Below are 15,861 nucleotides of genomic sequence, written 5' to 3'. Positions count from 1 at the left end.
TACTCATCCTTCAAGTGGGGACAGCGACTGTGACCTCAGGGTATTGTCAGGGCTGAGCGGCTCAGCCAGGGAACGTCACCGTGCTGGGTCTACCTGGAGGCTGAAGACTGGGCACTCGCCATGAAATCTGCCACACAGCTCTGTGAATGCTCCCCATGCAATGTGCCAGACATGGCACACAAATTTCTCTCTGTTAGCGAGGAGAAGCCGGGTCAACATTGATGGATTAGGGCCCTGCTGGCCTGCTGTTCTAGTAGGAGGGCCCTGGCAGGTGGAGGGGGCAGGACCCACAAGCTGGTGGCTAATAGTTACACTGATGTCAGATGAGGAAGATAAAGGGGGATGGCTGTCATCTGGTTGTTGGCCCTCAGCTCCAAAACCATGCTGTCTGCTGCTGGATAATGGGGCTGGGCTCTGGGGTGGTCTCTCTTCTGCCAGCTGGCACCATGTCAAGCTTTGAGGTTGTTGCAGAGATAGCGGGGCAGGGGACAGAACACGGTCTTCCTGGTTCTGTGCGGGGCAGTGTCCTGGGTGAGCTTCCCTGTGGTTGTGCAGAGGGCTGACGGTTCAGTGGCGGGTGTGGGGCCAGGGACATAGAGGTGTCGATGAGAGGGTCTGCGTGGCGCCTGGCGCACATTCTGTTCCCGCAGCCCTCCCCAGAGGCTCCCCATCCCTGGACACTCAAGAGTCACCCACCCGGGGAAGGTGGAGGCCCGGCTGAAGCCCAACCCTGCCAGCTGCACACGCCATCCTTCCTTACACTTTATTCTCCCCATGCCCTGGGACCCCCATCTCTGCAGAGGTGTTGCACTGCCGCCTGCCGGCCTTCTTAGCTCTCACCGGGCAGCACATTTGTGGGACCTCCCGCAAGGGGGCGCCCGAGACCACTGCTTGGAGCTCGATACCCCGTCTGGAATGGGTAGCAAGGCATGCAGCCCCTGGGTCCAGGGTACTAGTGGAGTCTGGGTTGGTGGGAGGAGGGGCACTGCCCAGGAGGGCCTGCCCGTGCACAGCAGGGCTGGGGGCGGGGCTCGGCTGGAGCTTGAGCCATCTCGGTCTCCCAGGACCCTGCTCCCCACAAGGGAGCAGATGCTGGGGTGAGAGTGGTGGGTAAGATCGTTTCCGAGATGGAGGGGTTCAAAAGACCAATCGTCTTGGCCTTCACACCCCTGTGGATGTGGCAGGACCCAGTCCACTACCCTGCTCCCGGGGCTGTCTGCTTGGCTGGCAGTGGGGGTTGTCCTGGCTGCGGGCAATCAATCAGGTGGGGCGCATCACTGGGCAGGCTGGGATGCCCTGGTCTTTTCCCAGGTGCTGGTGCTGGGTGAGGGACTCCTGGCTCCCTGGTTCCTCCTTCCTCAGGTCGGCTTCTTGGAGGCTGTGGGAAGTGGACCAAGGTTAAGCTGGGAGGCACGGTAGTAACCTTGCGTGTCCTCTCTTACGGGGACACTGGGCTTTTGCCCAGGGCCTCGTGGGCAGTTTCTGGGAACACAGGAGCCCACACTGACAGTCAACCTGTTCCTGATGGCAGCGGATGCTGGACAGGGCGGCCTGATCGGAGGGGAGCCTTGGGAATTTGGTAGAAGGTGTGTGACCCTGGAATCCACCCAGCCCTGGGGCCTCCCCTGCGACCTTGCAGAGGGTCTGGGGCATCTGGATAAGCTAAGCTTATAGGGAAATGTTCTCAGAACACTTGGGATGTTGGCAGGTGCTTCCATGGGCCTACCTCTGGGGTCACAGAGAAAGGACATATGGTTCCTGGCACCCTTGCAGGTGAGACCTGCACGATGCTGGGCTTCAGGCGTGCCTCTGATGCGGAACCAGCTCTGGTTCTGGGTCAGATGGATCAGGTTGGCATCCTGACCCCGCGTAGCACCTCTGTGACCCTGGGCAAGTTGCCCCACCCTGAGCCCCCACTTTTGCATCTGTGAGACAGTGATGGCTAATCCCCGGGCAGGCCCATGAGGCCCAAAGGCAGTAACGACCGGATGCTCCTTGAGCCTCTCTCTCTATGGGCACACAACACAAGGGCGCTATTCTCACTTATCCCCCGTGAGGTGCTGAGGGTATGGGTGCCATCTGGGGAGCCCCTGCCTTGGTCTGGGTGGGCGGGCAAGGGGCTGGCTTGACTCCATGTGGAAGGTGGGGGCAGATGGGGTGCACCCCTGTGGACCCTGCCTGCCAGGACGTCTTCCAAAAGTGCCCAGCTGGCTGTGCTGTGAGGTCACACCAGCATGCTGGCCTCCTCCAGCGCTCGCCTGACAAACAGGCTGCGGTCACCTTCCCGGCAACAGTGGTGCACTGTGGCAGCCATGGCCCAGCCTGCGACACAGGCCTGCCTGGACAAACACCAGGCGGCGTGCAGCATCAGCTCAGGCGTTCAGAGGCTCTCGCGGGCGCCTGGAAACCCGGCCCGAGCTGCCACTGTGCCCGGAGCAGGAAGTGGGAGCCGTCCTTATACCCTCTGCCTGGGTGGAGAGGGAGCCCACAGGCACCACCCTTGGCAAAAGGGAGAGCAGCCCCCAGCCCCACATCGGGAACAAACACACCCATGCCTAGGAGGCAGCACCCTCTGCTGGGCCTCCTCCTTAAAAGTGGACAAGGTGGTCCAGGTGAGCTTGACCCCTCCCAGGTGGGGCTGTGAGAGGGGAAGGGTCTAGGACCACCAGGCCTGGGGCTGTTCGTGGCCCAGGATGCTCCTTCTCCCTTGAAGATGACACAACTGTCCTTGCCTGTGTCCCACTGCTGTCTCATATCGCCTCCTTTCTGGAGGGAGACAGGCTTGGGGTGAAGGGGCCAGCCCAGCAAGGAGGAAGTGGACTCGGGGTCTGCCCAGGCCTGACCCAGGCCCTCTTACAAGACTGCTCTGGGAGCAGCTCCGCGTAGCCAGAAAGGCTGTGGGTATCGGTGCTGCAACTGCCCCGCCCCCACCTGGGGCCTACCTTTGCTCCAGGAGTCTGAGGCCCGCTTCCTCTTCTGCGGGCCCCGTCCACACTCCTTGTCGCAGACACACCCGGGTCCCTCCCCTGGCGAGCTCTGTGTGGCCTCCGCCCTGGTGCTCAGGACCATCTGAAGAGTGGGGGTGTGGTCATGGTGAGGACCCCCCCAAGCCTGGGGCAGCCAGGGTGCCACCCCCCTACCCCAGTGTGTGGCAGCACTGACCTCACTGTCCGAGGTGTCTGGCTCGTCCAGCTCATCCGACTCCAGCTGTTGCCCATGGACTTTGCTGAGCTCTGCAGGACGCGGGGTGTGGGTCAGGCCAGGATGGTGGCCTGGGCATCTAGTAGAAGCCTAGGCCCCTAACCTGCCAGGCTGAGACCAGTGGCAACACCTCTGAAGCTGGGGAAACTGAGGCACAGAGAGCCCGAGTAACCTGCCCTGGGGTGGAATCCAAGCCCAAAGTTCCCTACACTCCTGCAGTGACCCCACCCACTGGGGTGCCCCTGGCTTAGTTGCTGGGTGACAGGGAACTCATCACCTGCCCTGAAGCCCCAGTTGCTAGGATGCTCTCCATTCACTTCCTGTGGTCAGAAACGTGCCCTCCCTGGGCCCCTCGCTCCACTCTGGGTCTGAAGGTGGGGAACCAAATCTGAGACCAGAGTTTGCTGGGTCAGGCCCTCCCTGCTCACTGTGGTTCCACTTCCATCGTGGAACACTTGCTGTGTTCGCATCCTCACCTGGGTGGCCGTCTCCACCAGGCCTTGGTGGGTAGGGGGGAAGTCTAGGCCTCCCTCTGTCCTCCTCTCCTGGCCCACTTGGAGAGGGCAGGCTGAGGTGGGGCCCTGGGGCAGAGTAGGGCGCGTCCTGGCGGGAAAGAAGGAAGAGACTTGAGCTCATGTAAGGCAACTTCCCTCTCTCTTCCCAACCCGGCCTCGGGCACAGCCTGTGGGAGCCCTGGACAGGACGGGACTGGAGGGTCAGCTGGCTCCCTGTGGCTTGTGACCTGGGCAGCAGGCTTTCCCTCCGCAACTGGCTGGTGGAGTGGAGCAGAGAAGAGAGGGCAGCCTGGGGCCCAGGTGCTCTGGGTGGGACACACAGAGCCCAGGAACCGGGCTTGGTCCCTCACCGGAGAAGATGGATGCTCTTCCGCCTCTGGCTCTTTGGCTTCCTGGGTGCCATTGCTGAGTCTCTGGGCTCCACACTGGGCAGGTGGTCCCACTCCCTGGGGTGGCTCAGGGCTGGGCGTGGGGACCTGTGGAGGGCTGAGTGACCCCGACTGGTTGGCAGGCTTGGGAGTGCTGGCCCGGCACCGACCCCTCTCTGAGAGGTCCAGGGGCTTGTCTGGGACATAGTCCTGTGTGGCTGTGCCCTCCTTCCCCTGGGGGCTGCCCGGGCCTGCAGGCTGTGGGTGCCTCCTTCTGGACAGGGTTTCCCTGGCCGCCTCGCCTTCAGGACCCTCGGAGTCTGAGTCGGCTGGTGGGGAAGGCGGCGTCCCTCTGGGCCCCCAAGGGCCCCTCAGCCGGGCACTGCCCACCCTGCCCTGTGCCCGCAGCTGCTGGGCCAGGAGCATGTGCAGTGCGCCTTCCAGCCGTGGGTTCCGCACGCCCACCAGGGCGCCCGGCAGGCCCAGCAGGCCCGAGGGCTCCTCCCAGGCCTCCGCCTCCCCAGCCTTGAGGCCCTGGGACTGGGGGCCGCTGGGGGCTGTGGCGGGGGCCGGGGGGCTGCCAAGGTGCAGGGTTAGATGCCGGTTCAGGAGGCAGAGGCGGTCGGCCTGGAGGGAGTGCTTCAGGGACTCGCAGGTCCTGGCAGAAGGCCGAGAGGCCTGCAGGAAGCTGTGGGGAAGGAGAAGCCTGGTGATTGTGGGGCATAGTCAGCCCCACTTCACAGGGAGGACTAGGGGTCCTGGGGGTAAGGCAGGTGCCCACGTGACACGGTGGGCAGTGGGGAAGGGAATGCCCGGGCCCCTGGGTGCCTGGTTTTAGAGTTGCCTGGGGCCTGGGGATCAGAGGAGGGAACTGGCCACTAAGGCCTCTCCCCCTTCTGGGCGTCAGCTGCCTGCCCAGTCCCCTGGAGCACCCTGCCCACCTGGTCACCCACCACAACCCCACCCCCACTCTCCTCAGACCACGATGAAAGGGGGTGCCCAGTCCCCATCTCCTCTGTCCACGAAACCCCACCCTGCCCTGGCCATTCAGATGTCCACGTGGGAACCATGCTGCAGGCAGGGGGAAGCCAAGCCAGGGAGAGCAGTTCTCCTGAAGGGACAAAGGGAGGGACTCCCTGCTGCTGGCCCCTGCCTTAAAGCTGGGACCAGAGGAGGAGACCAGGTGCCCAGCTGAGGGAGCTCCTGGTGGTGGTAGAGGGCGGGCACTCACCTGTCCAGAGGGAGGCTGTGCTCGCCAGGTGGGCTGGGTGGGCTGTTCCTGGTGGGCAGCAGTGGGGGCGTCCCATTGGTGGAGCCCTGGTCGGCGGAGCAGGCCCGGGACCCAGGCCGCACCACGGCGATTGTCCCATGCAGCTGGTTGGAGATGCGCTGGGGGTTCTGCACAGGGTAGGCGGGTCAGTCTGGGTGGGCTCGGCTGCTACCTTCTGCCCTTTTCTCTGTGCGACCTTGGGCAGGTCTCCCACCCACTCTGAGCCTTGCTTCCACCGTCATCGTGTGGAGCTCAGGACTCCCTGCTTGGCACGAGGATGGGCATGTTACCATGTGCATGTCACACAGCAGGGCTGGCAGTTCTGGCCTCCTCCTCGGGCTGCCCAGGAAGAGGGAGGAGTGGGTTCAGGGGTTCGGGGTCCCTCACCCTCACCATGTCCGGGGTCCGTGCCTCATGAAGATTGGGACTTGGGGAGATTTTGGCCATTGGTGATGTCCCGTACACCCCCGGCCTTTCTGTGGGAGGAGGGACAGAAGGGAGGACAGCTGCTGAGGGGTCAGCTCAGCCCCTGGCCCGAGGGTCCCTGGTCTCAGGCTGCTCAGCCCCCTGCCCCACACCCGCCTCTCCCATGGACCTGCACCTGCATGGCCATCCTCTGTCTCCTCGTGGCCTCCCAGTGGTTTCTCAGTGACGGCCTTCCGGGCGCCCAGGGAGGGGAGCAGCAGGGGTGATGGGGGGTCCGAGATGCCCTCCCTGAGCTGGGGCTTGGGTCTGTGGGGGGCAAATATGAGGCAGGTGAGGGGGCAGCATCCCAGAGACGATCAGAAAGGCCAGGGCACCCTCCTGGGGGCCAAGCCGCCTGTGTGGGAGACCCAGGTGACCAGGAAAGACATCATCGTGGGCTCACACCCGTGTCTGGGGGTGGCCCAAGCACCAGAGCTGCCATGGGTGCTGCGGCCCAGCTCTGCTTCTGGGGGGTCTTGTGCCTGCAGACCAGGGGAGGTCGCTATCTGTCCCAGGATGCTGGCCTGTGGGACCCCTCCCCCTGCACAAGTGCCTGGGGCTCCCCCCACTCACCCTGGGCCCTGAAGCCGCTTCACTTCCTCCTTCAAGGCGTCATTTTCCTCCTGCAGCCGCGTCAGCTCAGTGGCTGCAGAAGGCACTGGTTAGGAAGGACTTGGGGAGGGGAAGGGCGAGCGGGGTCCTCACGGCCCTGGGAGTCCCCCTGTCTTGGCCCAGCTGGGACTCCAGCACTTGGCTTGGGGCCTGGCATACAGCAGGAGCCCCATAGATGCTTGCTGCCTGAGTGGGTGGGTGGATGTTGAGTGAACAGCACCAGCCTGGAGGCTGTGAAAAGGGATGGCGCTCCCTAGCCTTGAGGGACCCCCCAGCCAAAGGAAAGGGGCTTGTGCTCATCAGCAGGACTCACGGAACCCAGGTCTCTGCGGGACCCTCCTTATCCTGAGAAGGAGGGAGCTGAGGCCTTGAGAGGGCAGGGACGCCCCGGCCCAGTGACTGAGCAGCAGGTGGCCTGTGGGGGCCAGTGGGGGGCTTTGCACCATCTGTCTGTGAATTGGGGTGCGGGTGTCCCTCCTCACAGTGCAGCCCTGGGTCACCTCCTCCCCTTTCCCGAGACCCCTCGTTGGGCTGAGGAGGTGGGGGGTCGCCGGCCCCCACAGGAGGACGGGGTGCAGGACACGGGGCAGGGGGGCGCTCACTGAGGAGGAAGACGTGCTGCAGGTTCTGGAGGAGGGAGCTCTCGAACTCTTGCTGCTTCTTTCTGGCCAGCTCCTGGGTGACCATGCAGCGGTCACACAGCCCAGCCCGCAGCCTGTGGGGCGAGGAGGGATGGCGAGAGGCTGCTCTGAGAGGGAGGGGCCGGGATGCCGCGCCCCCCGCCCCAGTCCCAGGACCTGCCCTGCCTTTCCCCACCACGTTGCCCACCCTGTGGGCTAAGCATGCCACATGCTGTTGAGTTTGGGAAGGAACCTTGAAAAGTGCAGTTTACTTAAGGCTCTGAGAAGTCCTGCAGTGGCTGAGTTGACTCCAGAGTATCCCAGACTCATTCTCCACAGAACGCTCTGGTCTTCCTCCGTCCCTGCCCCCATTATGAGTGGGGTGTGAGGTGCCCCCACCTGTTCTCCAGCGCCCGCAGGTTCTCCTTCAGCGCCTTCTGCTGCTCCCTGAGCTGGTGGTTCTTGGCACAGAGCTCCTCCACCCTCTGGGCATCCCTGTGGGGGACAATCTGAAGTGGGGGGTCTGATCTACCCAGAGAGCTCTCTACTACCCACTGTTCTCTCCCTGGCCACCAGCCTAGGACTTCCTTGAGACTTGGGGCCTCTCAAGGGCAGTGCCAGCTCGCCCAAGTGTGAGCGTGTATGGCCTTGAGGACTCTGTCTCGTCCATGTGCCACCTGGCAGCGTTCTGTGAAGTGGGGACCTGGGGAGTCTGCCTGTGGGTCTCCAGGACTCACGTGGAGTCCCCCTGTTGATAGCTATTGTCCCAGAGGTGCCCTTCATGGATGCTCCTTGCCCATCCCCTTGGAGGGTCCCTGTTCACTCTGGTGGGCTTGGACTTTCCAGCCCCACTTCCTCCATCTCCTCGAGGCATGACCTTGGACCAGACTCCCCCCTACCCGCTATGCTGAGCTTCACTTTCTCCTGCATCACTGCTAGTGGCAGTGCCAGGGCCCTGGGGCTGCAGGGGAAGAGGGGAGATGAACCCTGGGGAGTCACTGCCCTTCCAGTCTCCTGGGCCAGTCCTGTCCTCACTCACCGGCACCTCTCTGAGTTCAGTTCCATAAGCTTGTTCTGTAGGCCTGAGGAGTGAGGAAAGGAGCAGAGGTCAGGCCCAGCTGGTCTGCCACCTCTACATGGAGCCGGGGCATTTCCTGTCCCTGTTTGTCTGGCAGAACCCTCTCCAGACGCCCGCCACCTGCCTGGGTCCCTGCACTGACTCCCTGAGGTCACCCCCTTGGAGGGCTCCCAGTCTGCACCTGCTGCCAGCTTCTGGTCAGTCTCCTGGCGGCCTGGGACCCCGGTCTGGGCCCAGCCTCTCCCCTCCCTTGTCTCTGGCTCTGGTGTCAGCTGGGGATGGGTCCCGGATGCTGGGAGTCACCAGTTACCCAGCCAAGGCCCGGGAGGGATGCTTTTTGGGTGCTGCCAATGGGCCCCCAAGGGAGACCCCAGCACAACCCCTCCTCCCCTCCCATCATGGTCTGGCTTGGGTCCTAGGCTAGCCCAAGCAGTCCCCGCCCCTCCGCGTCTCTGGGCCTTTGATGTGGGAGGGGGAGTGAGCACTGTCAGAAATGTCAGGGGAGGGTCTGGTCCAGGCACTGAGGGAGTGAATGGAGCAGGTGGCTGCAGTCCTGTTGCTGGTGGGGAAACTGGACAGACATGCGTGCCAGGGCAGAGCTTAGCCTGGGGTTCTGGAAGGGGCAGAGGGATTTTAGCTCAGCACCCGGAACGCTCCAGACAAGCCTCCGGAGCCTTGGGCTCCATTCCTACAAGGAAAGTAGGTAACCTCCCTTCTGGGGGACAAGGAGGCCCCCACCTGGGGCAAGGGGCTGGTTTTGGCTTTAGTGTCTCAGCTGTCTGTGGCCAGGCTGGTCTTTTATTTCTGCTCTGATGTGAACTGACCATTTGGGGGCCACCCCTCCAGTGCTGCACTTGGGTGTTGGTCTAAGGCTGGGTGCCTGGCCACAATGCAGCTCTGGGCTCTGGGTCAGGACTCCTTTTCTGGGCCTGCAAGTCATGGTCCTGGTTTTGGCGAGAATTGGAGGCAACATGTGGGAGTCCCCTGGCCTGAACTTGGCTCTTAGACTGCTGTCCAGTTGAGAGTTTGTCCTCCCCAAGGTACTCACCCATGACCTCATTCTCATGGACTTCCTTCAGTCTGTTTAGTGACTCTGTGAAGCTCTCCATGGCTCCCGTGGCCCTGGCCCTGGGTCCTCTGTGCTCCAGGTGTGGGGAAGGCCCCTTGGCCTCTACTGGCCCTCTGTTTCCAGCCTGTGGAGCAGGAAGCCGTAGGACAGTCACATTGGCTCAGGAGGGGTCTGTGGGCTGCAGGGTGCAGGAGGTAGGTGTGGGAGTCCTGTCCTGTGACCACCCACTGGGTCCTGTCCACGCCTAAGGGGGGCATGTATGTCCATCCTGTAGGGATGGGACATTCTCACTTCATCTCAACTCCCTAATCCAGTCTTCACAGCAAAGCAGATGGCCTGAGGGGACCAGCTCCCACTTGGTGCTGGGACCATGAGGGTGCACGTGACCTATGATGAAGCCCCAGACTGGAGACGCCCAAGCCGGCCGACAGCTGGCGGGTCAGTAAGCCAGGGTTTGTTCAGCCAGTGGGAAAGCTCTCTCAGGAGGGTCCAGGTGCCCACAGTGGCATGGATGGCCCCGTGGGGCCTCGGTGGGGACTTTGGGGATTGGCTGGCTATTTTCTCTGTAGGAACTGGTGGCTGTGCACAGGCAGAAGTCCACCTAGCCGCCCCTCATGGCCTGGGCCCTTTTTCCTGCCTGTGTTTCACCTCCACGAAGCGTTTGCTAAAACTTAAAAGGTTGTGGGAGTGAGAATCCAAGCTGGGAGCAAGATAACCTTGCCCGTTGTGTGACTGCCGTGAGCTCTGGCCCCTCTGAGCAGCACTTTCTTCCCTTTGGTAGTGGCCACAGGGCCCGTCCAGTGGGCCTGGTGAGTATCTCTCGGGTCCCACAAGGTCCAGCTCAGAGCCGGGAGTGAGCCTGGGGCTCAGCCCCGAATCAGATTCCTCACTGTGGTGCCAGGCGCCACCCTCCTCCGGGTGAGAGCCCCTCAGTCCTGGTGGCACACCTCTGGTGGTGGGTACCACAGGCCACCATTGCTCTGTGGCACTGTCTGTCACCCAGTGAGAGTCAGACCCACAGCTCATAGCCAGGTCAGCAGCGATGCCACCAGCCCAGACCCATGCCATCATCACCTCCAGGCCAGGGGGAGGGAGCCCTGGGGTCCCCTGGCTTTGCGTCTGCACATGCCCAGAACCTCACTTTCCCTCCTTCACAGAGCCTGCCTCGGCCCAGGCCACCACCAACCGGCGCAGTGCTCCACCACCCCAGGAGGGCCTCTTCACAAACCCTGGAAACCTCTGCCCAAAGACCCCTTCGGCCTTGCCCGAGGCCACATGCAGCCCCCTCCTCCGCTCCTCACTGAAGGAGGTGTGTGGTCTCACTTGCGTTCAGAGACCGGAGTGTTTGCATCAGCAGTCCCCAGACTGGAAACCCTCCAGCGCCTGCTGGTAGTGTCCAGCGGTGGCAGGAGAGATGACGATCCAGGGCTGTTACGGTTTGCTTCCGAGACACAGCAGAGTAGGGGCCAGCGCACTGCAGGAGTCATGCACAGGAAGTGTAGAAGAGGCACAGCTGCTCTGGGCTCTCTGAAGCTGGATGGTGGGTGCCCTGGCAGTGGGACCGCCAACTGAGGGGGGCAGGCCCTGTGACCCCAAGATAAGCCAGGCCGGGGCAAGCACTCACTGTCCTGGAGCTTTCCAAGAGGACTTGACAAGGGGGCTGGCTCTCAGCTGGGTCCTCAAACCCCAGGCTCAGCAAGAGGACAGAGAATGGTCCTGTGTCTCACAGTGGCCACCAGAGCCCACAGGCAGGGATGTGCTAGACGGATGGAGTGACAGGAAGGTGGGGCTCTCCAAACTCGTTTTAGACATGCCTGGCCTCTGGGACACTCCCAAGAGATGGCCAGGGAAGAGGGGGAGGTCTCTGCCTACTGACTGTGTGTTGGGTGGGTGAGGGCTCTGGGAATGAGAGGAGCTTGGTGGGGTTCCCTTCCTTGAGGCTGGAAGCCAGAGGGGTGTCCTGGCAGGTTAGGGGACAAGATGCTGAATTGCAGAGGGTGGGGGAGACCAGGGCTGTAGTAGGGTGTACATGATAATTGGGCCTCACATCCTGAGCCCATCTAACCCTGACCACACTGCAAGGAGCCCACTTTCCAGATGGGGAAGCTGAGGCCCAAAGACATCAGGTCATGCTCCCTGGCTGCCCAGTGGGAAGCGGGAGTCGGGGCTTGACTTCTCCCTGGGGCTGAGGATATGTCCTTGCCCTCTGTGGACCAGGGATGTGCTCCAGGTGGCCCTGCTCTGCTGGCTCTCCCATCTTCATCTGGTGGTGGGAGAGGGGACTGTGGGAGGAGCTCTCCTCGGCTCAGGCTCCCTGCAGGGGGAGGTGGGCCAGCTGGGGAGGGCCAAGCCATTGTGCCTGAAATTCCACCCAGACCTGCCTGACAGGCTGTTCTTCCCTATCAGCGTCTACCATGGGCCCTGGGCTGGGCCAACACCCATGAAGGAGCCGCCCCTGGGAGCCTGCGGTGCCCCAGGCCCAGGAGAGGCTCTGCGGTTGGGCGCAGGTCCGAGTGAGAGGCCGACATTGTTCCTAATGACAGCACTGTGGTGTGGAGCCAGGTGGATAAGGGCCCAGACACCCTCCTCTGTCTGGGTACCCCAGGCTCCTCTCTATTCCAAACCGCCCAAAGACCCCACCTGGCTGCCCCTCTGGGGTCTCTGATGGGCAGGGGGCAGCATGGACACAGACCCGGGGCCAGGCACGGGCAGCACAGCTGGAAGGTGTATTCTGCTGGGAGCTTCACATCTCCCAGGGATGACCAGGGCTGTCCAGCCACTGGCAACAGTGCCATGGGGGTGGTGTGGCTCCCCTGGGCCGGCAGGTGACAGAGGGCGTTTGGCCAAGGAGAAGAGGACAGTCAGTCTCCTGGGGCAGCCCTTGACCCAGCCCCCACCCTCAAAGTGCAGGGGGGGTTGGGTCCAAGGAAGCAGCGGAGGGATGAGGAGGTGGGTCCCCAGCTGACAGGAATTTGGTGGTTGTGGGTAGGAAGAACCTCAGCTGTAAAAGCGCATGTGGGGTCTTCCCTGGTAGCTCAGTTCATAAGAATCCACCTGCCAGTGCAGGAGACACAAGTTCGAGCCCTGGTCCAGGAAGATCCCACGTGCCGTGGAGCAACTAAGCCACACTACGGAGTCTGTGCTCTAGAGCCTGGGAGCCGCAACTACTGAAGCCCGCCTGCCTGCAGCCTGTGCTCCTCAACAAGAGAAGCTACTGCAATGAAAAGCTCGCGCATCACAACTAGAGAGCAGCCGCATTTGCCAAAACTAGAGAAGAGCCTGTGCAGCAACAAAGACCCAGTGCAGACAGAAACAAGTAAATGAACATAAATGAAATTATTTTTAAAAGGTGCATGTGGTCTCGGCCCGAGGACGGTGGGCCAGCCCTCCCTGGGGGCCTCCCTGGTGTTTGCCAGGTGTGCTGAGAGCCACTAAGGGGAGAGGCGTTGAGGGGCTCAGGGAACTCAAGGCAGGAGGGCTCCCCCCAGGCCTGGGGTGGGGGCTACAGTGGCGTCAGGAGGAGGGAGCAGGTTATGGGGTGGGGTCTTGGCTGCTGCCTTTGGGCCTGGGGGCCCTGGGCACTGGAGAGGGTGGCCCGAGTTGCCCACTGTGGGGGCTGGGGGTGGTGGTACTGGAAGAGGAGACCTGAGGGCTGCTCCTCAAGGGTCCAGGGTCACTCCTACTCCTGCTCTGGACACCCAGGCTGGAAGATCTCTGCTGAGTGGAGCCTCAGAAGCTGCAGGTTGGAGGGCAGGGCAGGGGTCAGGCACACTGGTGACGCTGTGCACCTGCCACTCACCTGGGCAAGGTCAGCCTGCGCAGTGAGCCCTGGCCTGCCTGGAGCCTCTGTAGACGGGACTAGTGTGTCCCCAGAGCCTGAGTCCCTCATCTGAGGTAACCGCGCCGCCACCTCAGGTTGTTGTGGGCGTGTCCCACCAAATACGTGTGTCCAGACGATGCCTTCCGGGTGATGTGTGTACTCAGCCCAGGGCCCAGCAGGCACTCAGCTAACTGCAGATGGAGACCCTGCATCCATCCCATGCAGCAGTCCCTGCAGGGAGCCCCAGGGGTCCAGCAGGGCTCCTTACAGGAGCCCAAGTTCAAGTGCCACCAAGGCCCTCTACAGGAGGACAAGAACACCCCTGAGTTCAGAGCAGAGTCTCAGATGCCAGCATTGATGATACACACTCGTGCCCTGCATGGACACTCAGGGACCACTGTGTCTTCGTGGCCGTGTCTCAGGGAAATGCCCCTGCCACCATGAAGACAGAAGGCCACCAGAGCTCCAGCTGTCGCCCTGGTCTGGGTGCTGCCCACTGAGCCACAAAGCCTTGGTGGAGAGTTTCTTGCCCGGCTCCTGGGCCAGCCGGCAGGGCCCTGGCCACTTTCTCTTGTTGGGGCCTCTTCTCCAGCATGCCCTCTGGTCCAGGAGCCCCAGGGCCCCACTTCTGCGCCTTCTCTGCAGTTGATCCCTCCACCCACCTGCGAGTAACACGATGACAATGGTGCAGCGATAACCACAGCAATGGCCCTTGTTCCCTGGGCATCCGCTGAGCCGAGCACCAGGCCAGGGCTCTCTGCGCTGTGTAGCGCCCACTGCAGGTCTCCTACCATGTCCCAGAGTGACCCAGGGATGCTCCGCCTGCCCGTCACCAGGGGCCTCCAGAGGCTGGGCACACCATCCAAGCCCTTTCCATGTCCCCACACAGATCTTTACGGAGCACCTGCTGTGTGCCCTGGCTCAGCCCACGGGTGTGATTGGAGCTCACCCTGCCTTCTGGCACTCACTGACCCATTCTACAGACTCAGGGACAGGTGAGAAGCAGGTCAGAGACTCCGGTGGTGGCTCCCTACGCCCCACGTGGTGAGGGAGAAGCCCCTTCTCCGGTCACCTTAGCTGAGTCTCTCTCCCACTGTGTCTCAGTGTCCTGGGCCACAAAACGATGGCAGTGCCCTAGCCCAGCTCCTGGAGACTGAGGAGTCTGCACCCCTTGGGCTGCCGGGTCTCCTCCATGTGGCAGGCATCCAGTGCCCGTTGACTGCAGGTGGTCAGGGGCCAGCCTGCCAGCCCCCACATCCAGGCATCTGGCAGGAACGTCTCATGTAGTCAGTCCCTGGGCTCACGTTGCCTGTGGAGTGGCCATGACAGCCCTCACTGTGCAGATGAAGGTTCTATGGCCCCGAGAGATGGCACTAGTCCACAGTCACCAGCTCGCAAGGGACATGGCCAGTGCAGCCTCCTGCAACCTCCTGGGCCAGCTCAGATGGCAGGTCCTGAGAGGTGCCATTGCCTGGATGGTTTCTAGCATCACCAGACACGTAGACCCATGACACATGTGCATACATATGTGATGCCCACACGTGCAGACACAACGGTATCCTAACAACATCCCAACAACTACTGCATGAGAGAAAAGTGTGCACATGCGTGCACTCCCCCCACTGCACGTGGCACTGCGCAGGACGGGGGAAAGCTGCTTGCACGTGTGCGCCCATACTCGAGTATTGCATGAGCGTGTGCACACATGCACAGAGGCACAAGGCAGGTGTGCACTTGCTCAGCAAGGCCGAGGTGTCGCTGGTGGCTCAGATAACAGCGGGCCCTGCAACCTGATTCCTCAAGGATGGGCCGGCCCAGGGCCACTGCGACTTCTCAGCCGCCTCCCTGAGGCCTCGCGGGGGGAGGCTGAGCAGGACCGAGGCCTGGGAGCCTTTTGTCACTGCTTCCCAGGGGACACCAAACTGAGGGCAGCTGATGTCCTACAGTGGCAGTGGCCTGCAGGGAGCCATGGCTGGTTGCACCACGTTCCAGCCCTCATTCCCCAGCTGCAGCCTGTCTGAGGATCCAGGCGGTGAGGCCGGACCAGGATGAAGTGCCAGGCCCCCGGCCTGTTTCCAGTGTCCCCAGAAGACCCAGGGACTTCCCAGCACAGCAGTGCCAACCCCAGCCTTCCAAGCCTTGGCTCCCCCAGCCTGTCTGCCCAGGAAGCTTGCTGCAGCTTGTGCTCCCACTCAGTCCCCTGGACCGTGTACCCCAGAGCAGGTGCTGCGGCCACCACTCCAGCCTGGCCCTTCCTCCAGCCCCCACGAGCAGGGGCTGGTTCTCCGCTTGGTAGCTAGCACCCCACAGTGACCCCAGATCTTGTGCCCCTTCCCCTGCCCCCAACTACTAAAGCCACTGGGGCCCCGGGGCCCCCAGGTACTCACATGGTCCCGTGTCCGCATCGACCTCCGGGGACCTCCGCTCTGCTCTGGGACGCTCCCGCCTGAGAGATGGAAACCAGCACTATGAACTTGCTTGGGAACAAGACATAATTTTGGTCAAACCCGCTTGACAGGTTTTTGATTCCCCTGGCCAGGAGCAGAGAGGAGGCAGAGCCGGCCCAAAGCCACCCAACAGGTTCTGCCATCGCACAGAAAGTGGCAGAACGGGTCGGGTCTGACCCTCACAGAGAGAGGATTGTTTCTCCATGATCTCCGCACGGCCTGGGCCTCTGGCTGGAGCCGGGCAGTTTGCAAGGAGAATCCAGAGCCTGGAAGTGGACGTGAGGGGCAGGGCAGGGGCAGATTGTAGGGGAGCTGGGGGAGGAAGGACCGTTCTCACCTCCGGGTGGAGGAGAGCAGAGAGCCTCTCCCCTGGCTCCCGTGGACTGAGCTGTCCTG

At 62.5% G+C, this 15,861-nt stretch overlaps 1 protein-coding gene across 2 annotated transcripts; it reads right to left on the bottom strand.

Annotated features, from left to right (window-relative positions):
* Positions 1-765: 765 nt before the first annotated feature.
* On the bottom strand, positions 766-15,508 carry RBBP8NL (RBBP8 N-terminal like). Of its 2 annotated transcripts, XM_070382092.1 has the most exons (14): positions 15,406-15,508; positions 9,178-9,322; positions 8,091-8,133; positions 7,451-7,546; positions 7,034-7,146; positions 6,393-6,465; positions 5,956-6,086; positions 5,742-5,830; positions 5,316-5,482; positions 4,067-4,772; positions 3,678-3,804; positions 3,163-3,233; positions 2,943-3,069; positions 766-1,378 (listed from the first exon to the last, which is right to left on the bottom strand). In XM_070382092.1, exons 1-14 carry the CDS (start codon positions 15,421-15,423, stop codon positions 1,359-1,361), a joined length of 1,926 nt encoding a protein of 641 aa, XP_070238193.1. In that variant the 5' UTR covers positions 15,424-15,508; the 3' UTR covers positions 766-1,358. The 2 variants fall into 2 exon arrangements, with proteins under 2 accessions (XP_070238193.1, XP_070238194.1); XM_070382093.1 differs by lacking the exons at positions 8,091-8,133; positions 15,406-15,508 and having other exon boundaries at positions 9,178-9,312.
* Between the last annotated feature and the right edge of the window lie 353 nt (positions 15,509-15,861).

Source organism: Bos mutus, chromosome 13 (assembly GCF_027580195.1).
Source record: "Bos mutus isolate GX-2022 chromosome 13, NWIPB_WYAK_1.1, whole genome shotgun sequence".
Taxonomy (NCBI): Eukaryota; Metazoa; Chordata; class Mammalia; order Artiodactyla; family Bovidae; genus Bos; species Bos mutus.
This window is presented reverse-complemented; position numbering and strand designations above follow the sequence as displayed.

Bases quoted from the DNA above. Each gene is read 5' to 3' on its own strand.
- RBBP8NL (XM_070382092.1), bottom strand. The intron at 7,547-8,090 runs GTGAGTGAGGAC...TGTCCCCCACAG, and splicing joins CTGAACTCAGAGAGGTGCCG to GGATGCCCAGAGGGTGGAGG. The intron at 6,466-7,033 runs GTGAGCGCCCCC...TGCCTTCTGCAG, and splicing joins GCAGCACGTCTTCCTCCTCA to CCACTGAGCTGACGCGGCTG.